Source organism: Sitodiplosis mosellana, unplaced genomic scaffold (assembly GCF_009176505.1).
Source record: "Sitodiplosis mosellana isolate CC-2019 unplaced genomic scaffold, AAFC_SMos_1.0 Smas_scaffold_6165, whole genome shotgun sequence".
NCBI classification, from domain to species: domain Eukaryota; kingdom Metazoa; phylum Arthropoda; class Insecta; order Diptera; family Cecidomyiidae; genus Sitodiplosis; species Sitodiplosis mosellana.
This window is the reverse complement of record NW_022601406.1, coordinates 4861582-4873747: the sequence shown is the minus strand read 5'-3', so window position 1 is coordinate 4873747 and position 12166 is coordinate 4861582. Positions and strand designations below refer to the sequence as shown.

At 33.5% G+C, this 12166-nt stretch overlaps 1 protein-coding gene and 1 long non-coding RNA gene across 5 annotated transcripts; one reads left to right on the top strand and one right to left on the bottom strand.

Annotated features, from left to right (window-relative positions):
- Positions 1 to 1132: 1132 nt before the first annotated feature.
- Positions 1133 to 5884, bottom strand: LOC129574739 (keratin-associated protein 5-5-like). 4 transcript variants are annotated; one of them, XM_055457137.1, is made up of 12 exons: positions 5020 to 5884; positions 4473 to 4515; positions 3675 to 3800; positions 3534 to 3589; positions 3263 to 3290; positions 3122 to 3177; positions 2671 to 2695; positions 2530 to 2585; positions 2260 to 2284; positions 2120 to 2175; positions 1544 to 1568; positions 1133 to 1458 (listed from the first exon to the last, which is right to left on the bottom strand). In XM_055457137.1, exons 3-12 carry the CDS (start codon positions 3759 to 3761, stop codon positions 1396 to 1398), a joined length of 477 nt encoding a protein of 158 aa, XP_055313112.1. In that variant the 5' UTR covers positions 3762 to 3800; positions 4473 to 4515; positions 5020 to 5884; the 3' UTR covers positions 1133 to 1395. The 4 variants fall into 4 exon arrangements, with proteins under 4 accessions (XP_055313112.1, XP_055313111.1, XP_055313113.1 ...); XM_055457136.1 differs by having other exon boundaries at positions 4473 to 4512; positions 5020 to 5883; XM_055457138.1 differs by lacking the exon at positions 5020 to 5884 and adding an exon at positions 4863 to 5010.
- Positions 5885 to 6728: 844 nt separating this feature from the next.
- Positions 6729 to 9975, top strand: LOC129574741 (uncharacterized). The gene is made up of 3 exons (XR_008688725.1): positions 6729 to 6879; positions 7093 to 8502; positions 8969 to 9975. It is a non-coding gene; the product is annotated as an uncharacterized LOC129574741 (long non-coding RNA).
- The last annotated feature ends 2191 nt before the right edge of the window (positions 9976 to 12166 follow it).

Genomic DNA, 12166 nt, shown 5'->3' with positions numbered 1-12166 from the left:
TATGGCTGACACTGTGATCACTCTCAAGTCACAGCCACTGTTGTTGCCAACCACTTTGGAGGCTTCCAAGCAAAGACAACTTTTGGTTTTTCTCCAGTTTTAGTTTTTGTGTGCGTAAAAGAAATTAATCTTACCCATAAATAAACAAAAAAAAAAAAATTAAATGAGAAAAAAAACAAAGAAACAAAATATATTTGAAAGAGACAAAAAAAAAGAATACATGAATGAACAACAACAACAACAACAAAGAGAATGGAAGAAAGAAAAACAATTTGAATAAATAAAAACAATCATCATTTCGAAAAAATGCAGCATTTACCAGATATGTGAGCATCGTGTAATTTTTGACACTGTTTATAAACGAGATTAATATGCCTTTGAAATACGACCCGAACCAGCGCAAAAAAAAACAACCACAGACAAACAAAAAATAACACATACACACAGAACAAGAAGCGACGATACGAAAGACACTGTCTATTACTCTCTTTTAAAGACAAACTCTCTCACTTCGCGCCGGAAAAACCAACAAGTGAATAAAAAACATACAACCAGAAACAACAAATGCATTTCCCTGCCAGACAGACTTTGCGCTTTTTTCGACGCCTTCTTCGAGCGCGCATTTTTTTTTGAGACCACACTAACAAAAACAAAAAACAAAACAGTTGGCAATCAAGTGCTCGACGCTCACATATCTGCACAGATTTACCTCTTAAATGACAAAACAATTTTAAGAAAATTAAAACTTAACAAAATAAAAAAAATGATTAAAATTAAAAATCAGCAACTAAGAATTAAGTGTACCTAGATGATGAAAAAAAAAACAAGTCTAAAATATGTGTACTTCTCTTATATTTTGTCTGTGTAATAAATACATAAATAAATAAAACCAAAAAAAAAAAAAACGATGCAGCGTTTTACTTTTCTTTTATTTTTGTCGATTTTGTTAGTTTATTTGGATTTTAGCGACATCTTTTAGTGGGCAATTTCGTCAGGAGCCTTTTCATTGAAATAATTATTTTCTGAAAAGTAAGTATAAATGTAACATATTAACAACAAGCAATAGAAAACCATCTCTTTTGCTTATCGAATCGAAATACCTGTCAAGCGAACAAAATTCGGTAAGTGTGGAAACAACGAATTTAACGTATCATCAACGTTGTATGGCTGCCAACTTATGCTGTGCATATTGATAAAATCGGAAGCGTTTGATCGAAGGGAATATCGAACAATATCACCAATTACAACTCAAATATTCAATCAGTACTTGAATTTGTAAATAAATGAATAAATAGAACGTGTTTAAAGATTTCTCCAAATTCAAAAGAATGCAAATATTTTATTGGGAATTTGAAAAGGAACATTTATCATCAGTTTAGAATGAATAATGATTATTCAGGGACAATCTCCTCCATAAGCTGGACAGGTCCCCGAACAGCAAAGATCATCTGGACCGCACTAAAAAATGTGTAATTCATTTATATGAACGTTTTTGTTTATTTGAGTTCATGTTCTAATTTCAACTAAAAATGATGCAACTCACCGGTTGGCCTGATGCTATGCATGGGCTATAGAAAAGAGCGAGGAAAGATAAAATCATTAGAATGGCTTTTTTTTTAAGAATTTAATTTTCTGAAACTTTCTTTAGATAGACCAATTCAATTGCAGTCGTCATTTGTCAGCGACTGTATTTTGCATATAAATATGCAAGGATGGCATAGCTAACCAACATGTGCTGCCCACAGACACAGACGCGCGCATCTAAGGGTGCAGTCACACTAGTTAAAAGTATACTGTCACCCGTGTACGGATTTAAAAACCAACACACAGTAGCAGCAGCCATTGTAGTGCTGCCTATGTTATTCGCTGCCTGCGACTACATGTATTGCAAGACACAAGCGTGTGTGTTTGTGTGTAGCGCACGTTCTATGCTTGCAAAGGAAATCTATACCAGCACGTTCATATGCAAAATACAGTCTCTGGTCATTTGTCAGGTGGCAGCCAAGATCAACAGCAATGTAGATCACAGCGGGAGCGCCCTTAATTTCATTGGAAAACCAATGCAATTTCTCATATTTTTTTTCTGTTGACATTGTTGTCACCCAGTGAGTTTACTTACACACAAACATCTTCGAATTCATTACACACGTAACCGTCACAGCACTTAGGTGAACACTAAAAAATTGGTATTTCATTGATATAAATGATTTCATCCGTTTGAGTTCATGTCAATGTTTAACTGAAAACGAGTCAACTCACGGGCTGCTCATCACTGTTGCATTCTCTATTTAAAAGAGCGAGGAAACATAAAATCGTTAGAATGGCCTTTTTTATAGAATTTAACTTTTTGTAACCCAATTATTGATGCACAATTCAATTTCAGATTGGGTGGCAGCTAAGATCAACAGCAATGTAGATCACAATGTGAAATCCTCCAATTTCATTGGCAAACCAATGAAATTTCTATTTTTTTTTTCTCGGAACTAAAATTTGATATTGACATTGTTGCCACCCTGCAAGTTTGCTTACCCACAAAACCCATCGACTGCACAGATGCCGCCACAGCAATCTTCTGGAGACTCGCACTAAGAAAATGTGTAATTCATTGATATAAATGATTTCGTCCGTTTGAGTTCATGTCTATGTTTAACTGAAAATGAGTCAACTCACGGGTTGGTCATCTCCGTTGCATGGGCTATTTAAAAGAGCGAGGGAAGATGATAAAGTCATTAGCCTTTTTTAAGAGTTTAATTTTTTGAAACTTATTTTAAATAGATAATTCAATTTCAGTCGTCAATTGTCAGAGACTGTATTTCGCATATAAATATGCAAGGATGGCATAGCTAGTTGGCATACGGTGCATACAAACACAGACGAATGATCATGCATTGCAAGACACAAGCGTGTGTTTGTTTGTGTGCAGCTTTGACTTGCATAGAATATCTATTCTCTAATACAGTCTCTGGTCATTTATCAAGTGGCAGCCAGGATCAACAGCAATATAGACCACAATGCGAGCGCCCTCAATTTGATTGGAAAACCAATGCAATTTCACAAATTTTTCTTCTCTCGGAACTAACATATGATATTGACATTGTTGTCACCCAGTGAGTTTACTTACACACAAATATCTTCGAATTCATTACACTTGTAACCGTCACAGCACCTAGATGAACACTAAGGAAATGTGTAATTCATTGATATAAATGATTTCGTCAATTTGAGTTCGTGTCTATGTTTAACTAAAAATGAACCAACTTACGGATGCATCTTCGTCTGTGTTGCATTCACTATTTAAAAGAGCGAGGAATCATAAAATCGTTAGAATGGCCTCTTTTACAGAATTTAACTTTTTGTAACCCAATTATTGATGCACAATTTAATTTCGGTCGTCGTTTGTTGGATCAACAGCAATGTAGATCACAATGTAAAATCCCTCAATTTGATTGGTAAATTAATGTATTTTCTGTTTTTTTTTTCCTCGGAACTAAAATGTGGCATTAACATTGTCGTCACCTCCCAACTTTGCTTACCCACAGAACCCATCGTCTGCACAAAAGCCGCCACAGCAATCTTCTGGAGACTCGCACTAAGCAAATGTGTAATACATTTTTTAAAACGTTTTTATTCATTTGAGTTCATGTCCAATTTTGACTAAAAATAATTCAACTCACTGGCTGGCCATCATACGAACAATATTGAGATACAATGGAACAGTTCAAGAGAACGAAGAAATAAAAAATCACCAGAAAGGCCTTCATGTATGGTTATAGAGCTTTTTTTCTCAATGTTTTGTACTTCTGAAATGATGAAATGTTCAAATGAGATATGAAAATTATTATGGTTCAATAAAATCAGAAAAATATTCGGTCGGGAAAAGATAAATTTTGTAGAGAAGAACTGGTTGGGAAGAACTTCTTCCCAAATTTGAAGTGCAATTTTTGGTTAAATATATCAGATGAGTTAGTATTGTATTCACAGATTTTTCTATAATTAATTTTGCAACGAATATTTTAGTCTCATTTGGAATGAGACAATAAACTGAAAGTGTTAAAAGCTGCATGTTTTCAGACGTTTTTTTTGGTTTAATTTACACTTTTGATTGCGATTTAAAATGTTCTCGTTTATCATATTATGCACACATTCGCAAAATTTGTTACATTTTTGTACATTATATCGCCAGCTCAACAATCCAATTTGGATTGTCTATACCACAAGTGGCCGAGGTAGTGCCACGGAAATATTGAAAACTGTAATCAGTATTAATTTGTTTTTGCTTGGATCGTTGTTTAAAAAAGCCATTGAGTCTTACTTATGGGCACAAATTAATTTGGTGGAAAAATTGCCATGAAAATATGATACAAAAATTATCAAAGAGAAAAAAAAATGTTCAAAGAGAACTGTATTCACCAAAGAGCTTAGATCTTACTTGCGTGTATGAGCTGAAATATTTTGAAATGAAATTGACTCACCCTTCAAAGCAGCTATGAGTTGCTTACGATGGCCATGCCTCTACTTATACCCAAATAAAATAAAATATTGATCAAAAGCGATACGTGGAAAATGAACGAACATTGTGGAAATGTCGACGATGATAAAAATAAGTATTGATGATATAAATATTTGCGGGTTGAGCAAACGACTTTTGCTAAGTGAAACACAAAAGGAATGAAATATTAAAATCTATTTCTTGTTAATTATTTCATTTTGCGCAGTTGACTTTGCACATATTCAGAAATATTTTTCATCATCTTTCCAGATTTTTGAAAAAAAAAAATATTGCACAAAAACATCAACAATATGATTCGAAATAATTTTGAAATGCCTATCTCCGCGCCACAGAAATAGTGAAAAATATTTACTTTCGATCGGTGTTCTTTGTTCCACGATTAAAGTATATGCAAACATACATTTTCGGATGTGCACAGCTACATCGACTACAAACAAACTCTGCGCTCTCTGTTTGTGTGTAGAACTCTCTGTTTGTGTGTAATCGATGTGGCTTATAATAATACTCACATTTCTCGCTTTTTTCGTCCTCTTATTTACGGAAAATTTTCTGTATTTCTGTTCCATTTGAAATCCGATGGATGGGAGAGCTGAGAGCTTTTTTGTGCCGCGACTGCGAATATGGCACTGATTCCGGCTTATTCGCACAACACATTTAAATGTAAGAAATTATTGCTTCGTGCGCTTCCTTTTTTTTCAATATTTGCTCGGTCAGCAGTTTTTGGGGAACTTTTACCATAAAAAATGTGTGATGAGTCTACAGACAGCCGAAGAAATGAAATGTTTGTCGCGACACGATATGATTGAACCTCCATTCGCAAGTAGTTAATAAATTGTTTTAAGATTTGAATGGGAAAGGCAATTCCACGAAACGATTTCCGGATCAACAAACAATTGAATCAATTGATTTCCGGATTTTTTTTTTCAACAATTGAGCCTTGTCTGAGATGAAAAATACTCCTTGTATCCCAAATTTTCATTTCCGGCATAGGATTCTATTCTTGTGCGCTTCGAATCAGCTTTTTACAGTTGTGCTATAGAAATGGAGTTTTGAGGTGTACATCACAGTGAAGTCAAAGCATCAATGGTCTCAAATTTTTTGTGACAATTTTTGCCAAACGATAAAAGCAAAAACCCTAACCAATAGTATAATTTTGATTAGGCCACAAAAACAATATAAAGCCGTATAAAGTTCGGTCAATTTTTATATTTACTACACTATTCACTCATTCGGGTAATATGCTCATTGTATCATTGTTTTGGCGATTCTAAGAACAGGTGATTATATTAATGAATTATTCCGACCAAATTTTGTGTATTTTCTGAGCATGTCTAATTTATTTGAATAGACTGATCAAATATATGATTAGCTGAAGCCGACTGAAGCTATTTGTGCTTGAGCCAATTGTCTATATTTATTATGTGTTTAGTCTAGGCCTTCGAACACATTCGAACACTTGTTCGACCGTTCGTCAACATGAAAAGAAACTGTTTTGTTCGTTCGTTCGTGAAATTGAAAAAAAAAAATATTTTGTTCGTTCGTTCGAAAATGTTTTGTTCGAACAAAACATTTTCGAACGAACGAACGAACAAAAAAATTATTTTTCAATTTCACGAACGAACGAACGAACAAAATAATTTTTTTCAACCTTCCGAACGAACGAACGGACAAAACAGTTTCTTTTCATGTTGACGAACGAACGAACGGACGTTCGAAGCCAACACTAGTTTAATCTGTATAAATGAAATGAGTTTCGCATTTCGAATATGCACGACTTAGCCATTTTATGGCATTAACAACAAGTGACGAACGAATTCTTTTACTTGCACCCTTTTTAACATTTGGACAGATAAAGTGTAAACAATAGAGAGAGAAAATACGTGATTTCATATGAGCGACATTGTGAAGGGCACACGGCACATAAAACAACGAAACTTCCATATTAACCCTTAATTTTGAGCAAATTTCAATACTAAACCTTGTGGGCTCGCTCCTAAGATTTGTACAAATATTCATGTGAATCTCAGGAATTATCACACGATTTCGCACCAGCAACCGCATAAATTACTTATAACGGCTCGTATTTACTTAAACTTACAAACAAACCATCAAATTTGAAGCTCTGAAACATGGTTCGAACAGAGGCGTTCTTATCAGTCGAATGATAATGGGTTAAATGAATAAAACCAAATGCGTCACTACACGTGGATGTACTTGCGTTACACATTAGAATATAAAAGACTTCGCTATATTGAGGAAGCTATCAAATTCGTTGAGTAACTCACTTCATCAACACTGGTGAAAGAGACATTTTCGCGGTCGACATGAAGTGTTTTTATAATCCAATATTCATTGCATTTTGCACTGTCGTAAGTTGATTGAAAATATTCTGTATAAAATTAGTAGCGCAAAAGAGTTAATATATTATATTGTGGTGGGCAACAGAATGGCATTTGTGTCGGTATAATTGAATCAGAAAAATTTAGAAAATTATTTTTAATTTTCAGTCAAACTGGTGCCCACCGATCGAATTATAAAAGTATAATCATAAAATTCCATTTTCGTGCAATCAATTTCGTTAGGTTTTGATGACAGGATGGGCGATAGCGATCGATCCATGTGCAATTGTGCGCTGCGCTGCTGGTACCGTATGTGTAGCTGACAAAAGTAAAGCAAGATGCGTGCCAGCACCATGCAACTCCGATAAAGAATGCCCCGATAATCAAGCTTGCACTTCGGTGTTATCGCACAATGAGAAGAAAAAAACCTGCACTGATCCATGTGTATTAATTGATTGCCCTGCTGATACCAATTGCATGGTTACCGCTCATCAAGCAAATTGCACAAAAACGCCGATCAATCCATGTGCACTTGTGCTCTGCGTTACTGGTACCGTATGTGTAGTTGTCAAAGGTAAAGCAAGATGCGACCCCCAATAAAGAATGACCCGATAATCATTTTGGCATCAAACAGAATCAGAATGTGTCACTTTAATTTTTGTATGTGTGGAATAGCTTTGTGGTCTGGGTTTAAAGTCAAATAAAGAAAGAAAGAATGGAAGGAACTTGTTTTTATCTTATCCTTTTTGTTTGCCTTTTTTGTTCATTTTCTCCGAAATAATTTGTATATTTTGACGATTTTTTTTAGTAAAATCGACTTTATTTCGACCGAAACGATGTTTCTTTTTCAACCATTTTCAGAACCAAAATGTCTCATCAACTGAAGCTAATTTTGGTCTTGCTTAGAGAATTAACGCATTTTAAATCAAAATACACAGAGAAAAAAACTGTTTGCACCAAACGAGTAAGATAATAGAAAGCAAAAAAATGTGAGGAAAGGAAATTTGATTAGATTTAGAACATATGACATGAGCTATGCCCATAATAAACAGCCGTTTGTTGTTCTCTACACGAACAAAGTGCTATGAAAAGAGTTTTCATTGAAATATTGGTTAAATACTAAGCGGGAGGTAAACCAAATTGCCGCGGAGCGGAAAAGTTTGGATTACGTATGTAATTCGTTTTATTTAGAATTCGTATCGAGACAATGAGCGTAATGTTATTAATTCAGACAATCGTGTACCATTTGAAGAACAAAATGTATCGATCAATACACCATCAACACAAGAGGTTGCCGCAGTTTGCCACTTGCTGGTGGATAGATCACTACCTGATCTCACCAGATCTCACTGTTTGTATACATTGTAAAATGGATTGTATGAGAAATATTCAGTCGGTGAAATGAATAATGATGTATAATCAGTATTCAGTTGCCATCTCATGTGTGAAAGGAATGAGTATATTATTTGTTCAGTTGGTTAAATGAAATGACTTTTTTCTTTTCGAATCGGCCAGCAATTTTGTGAAGTGTACATTACAGTCAGATTCACACGTTAACCCTTAGACTCAAACAAATTTCAACTGAGGCGTTTGTGAACTCATGAGTTTTATATAAATGACCATGTGAATTTGAAGTAAATTTGGTTGAAAACGGTAAAAAATCAACCAAACATGGGTGAATGGGTTAAATGGTTCAAGCCAAGTGCGTCATAACATTTTTGTCATACGCTTCAAAATATAAAACTCTTTGAAGCGTTGATGAAATTGTAAATTCCTTCGAGCAATTCGCTTGATTAACATTAATCAGTAGAAGTGAAATTTTTGTAGTCGACATGAAGAAAGCTTATATGAAAATTTTTGTTATTGCAACTCTTATCGCCGTAAGGGTCATTTTAAAATAGTTCGAAATGATTGAAAATGTATTGTAACAACAACGTGAAAACAAATTCCGTATAAATTAATATCGCAAAAGCGCACTTTGATTATTATAAAACGAGAAAAAATTCGGATCGATATCTGCAAAGTCTTGGAATTATAAGAACAAATTGAAAGTTCTTGAAACAAAGAATTATAAAGCGATAACTACTAAATTCTTTTTTCGTTCAATTAACTATTTTAGGTTTGGATGATTGGATATGCAAACGCTGGATGTGAACTAGTGGACTGTCCTGCTGATACTGATTATATAGAATTGGAAGATGGTGAAGGGATATGCGTGCCTACATGCAAAACAAATAAAAATTGTGGCAAAAATGGATTTTGCTTGAAAAACAAAAATGGACTATATAAAAGTTGCTATTATCCATGTATGGATATATTGTGTATTGCAGAAGCCGAATGTGTTGTTACCGGTAAAACTGGATATTGCAAACTGGACCATAGTTATTATCATTAGATAAAGAATCAAACCGCCAATCAACAATAAAACAATAATATACAATTTAAAACTAGGACTTGAAACCTTGAAAGTGTTATTTGAAAATTATACACAATAATTTCTTTCCAAAAAACGTGCGAAGACTTCGTACCATTTATGCTTTTTTAAAGTTAACACTAAATAGTGGAACAGCCATGCTTATTTACTTGGTAATTGCAATCAATCATCTGTGATCTGTGTCTACTGCTTGAATACATCAAAAGCACAATGGTATACATTTTTAGCAGAATTTTTGAATTATTCTTTTTAGCTTAGTATCAATACTGCATTATCTCTTAAGACAATTAAAATACATGATTATTCAAAAATATTAATTTCAGATCATTTCTATGAGAAAACTTCGAAAATAATTTTTTAAATTTATTTTTTATGAATATGTATTGTTTTTTGATTGCAAGCAAAACTGTCAGTAGCATCAGCTACATTGTAAATAATAATTTATATTTACACACTCTGCTGCGCACAGATCACGCATTTTGCGTCAAGAGAGAAGAGAAAAAAGTACTATATATTAAAGACGAAAGCTCATTCTACGCCCACAGTGTTCAAAATAACCTGTAAATTGGTTTCATCACAATGCATTCTATCTGCGACTGTCAATTTTATGTAGGTGTAGAATTTATCTTAACGACAGCTATGTGGTTCGATTTGGATGATGATCCAAGTCGAATAAAGAATCAAGAAACAATAAAAATAAACTTTCTTCAAGAAGATGTGATTAGTTTTCTTTACAACATCCCCCTTTGTTTGTCTTTTACACTGTAATTCCAATGGGATTAGAATACGTGCTAAAAAATCCAAAAGGATTTATATTTAATCCCAGCTATATGAAAAAAAATCCATGCGTCAAAACATTATTACTGAAACGAAACATTTCAGAAATTCAAATTGTCGAATTTGTTTTCAATGTGTAGCATTGCAAATGTTCAAGCGGCTATTGCAAAGTGATATACTAACACACGCACACGCACTGTCATCAGTTCTGTGCAGAAATTACAATACAAACGAATAGTATACACGACCATTCACATACAGTGGCTAGCCTCTGTTTGTATTGTGATTCCTGCACAGAACTGATGACAGTGCGTGTACGTGTGTTAGTATATCACCTTGCAATAGCCGCTTGAACATTTGCAATGCTACACATTGAAAACAAATTTGAATTACTGAAATATTTCGTTTCAATAATAATGACTAGTCACTCAGGAAGTAATAGGAAATTAAGAAAGAAACAATTTAACGAAGAAATTTTAAGAATTATTTTGCTTAACATTAGATCATTAAAAGAAAAATTGGCTGAGTTAGAAACAATTTTTAATGATCTCATTTTGAAACCTCACATTATTATTATTACAGAAACTTGGATTAAAGAAGACGAAGTCAAATTTTACAATTAAAAAAAAACTACCAAATCGTAGCCAACTGTAGGACAGATTGTCGTGGTGGGGGATTAATTATCTATGTTCGAGATGATTTAAATTTTAATACAGTTTTAAATGAAAATTTTGATAGGAACCACATAACAATCATTAACCTCAATGAATTAAATATTAAAATTGGGGGAATCTACAGATCTCCCTCAACCTCACCAATAACATTTCTAGAAAAATTCGATAATTTACTTGAGAAAACAGAGAATTTAATTTGTTTTGGTGATTTAAATTTTAATCTGTTAAATGAAAATGATATGAACACAAAAAACTATCTTGGCGTAATTCATAATAATAATTTGGAGATTTTGTACGAAGTCAATGGGGATAATTACACATATAGTGAAAACAATGGATCTTACAAAAGCATTCTCGATCACATTCTATCAGATATTTCCACAAAACTTGGTGCAATCAAAACTGAAATAACAGACATTAGTTTTACTGATCATAGGCTTTTGCAATTTTCTTGTGATTTTAAAATCAAAAATAACAATTCACCTAATCAGGTTCATTTCATTGACTATGAAAAGATTGCCAATATTTTGCAGTCTTTTGAATACACAAAGTGTAGCTATGACGAATATTTTGACTTTCAGAAAAACACAGTCGATAAATGTACAAAAATTAGAGTTGTTCCTGGGATTAACAACAAAAAGCAGAATTGAATTGATGGGGAAATCAAAATTGAACTTAAGAAGAGAAAAAATCTATTCGATCTCAAGAAAAAAAAACCAGCAATGAAATTTATCGAGCTGAATTTAATAAGCAAAAAAAAATTGGTTAGGAATGCAATCATAGCAAAGAAAAAAAAGTTTTTTGATGCTGAGTTTGAAAAAACTTTGAATGATCCGAAAAATTTTTGGAAAAACATTAATGAACTAATTTATAACAAACAGACCGAAAAAAAAATCAGACATTGAAATAAAAAATGAGTCAGGGGTAATTCTGGGTAAATCCGAAACCGCGGATCTCCTCAATAATTTTACACAAAATATTACACTGAGTTGCCACAAAATGTTCTTGAGAAAGAATATGGAGATTTAGATCAACTTTTTGTCAATTTCACTGGGGAATATGATAGCTTGAACTCAATTTCTCTCAACCCAATGAATGAAGAAGAAAGAGCCTCACACAAAACAGTGCGTCAGTAGGCCCCGCTTTGAAGTTGGTTGCATCAACACAGACATTATTTTGACAATGTCAACTTGATACTACCACCGCACACTAAGACACAGAAACATGTATGAACGTCGCACGATGTAGCGAAGCGTGCGATGTGTCAAGTTTACAAATGTATTAGAGCGGGGCCGTTTTGTGTCTTGCTTTTTTCAAAACCATATTAAATTTAAATAGCAGTAATTCAGCTGGTACTAATGGTCTATCATCGAAACTATATAAAAATATCCCAGAACCATTTAGTAAAATTCTTGCTCATTACTTTAACCAA

Bases quoted from the DNA above. Each gene is read 5' to 3' on its own strand.
- LOC129574739 (XM_055457137.1), bottom strand. From the start codon at position 3,761: ATGAAGGCCTTTCTGGTGATTTTTTATTTCTTCGTTCTCTTGAACTGT. The intron at 3,590-3,674 runs GTGAGTTGAATT...ACATTTGCTTAG, and splicing joins GTTCGTATGATGGCCAGCCA to TGCGAGTCTCCAGAAGATTG. The intron at 3,178-3,262 runs GTAAGTTGGTTC...ACATTTCCTTAG, and splicing joins ACACAGACGAAGATGCATCC to TGTTCATCTAGGTGCTGTGA.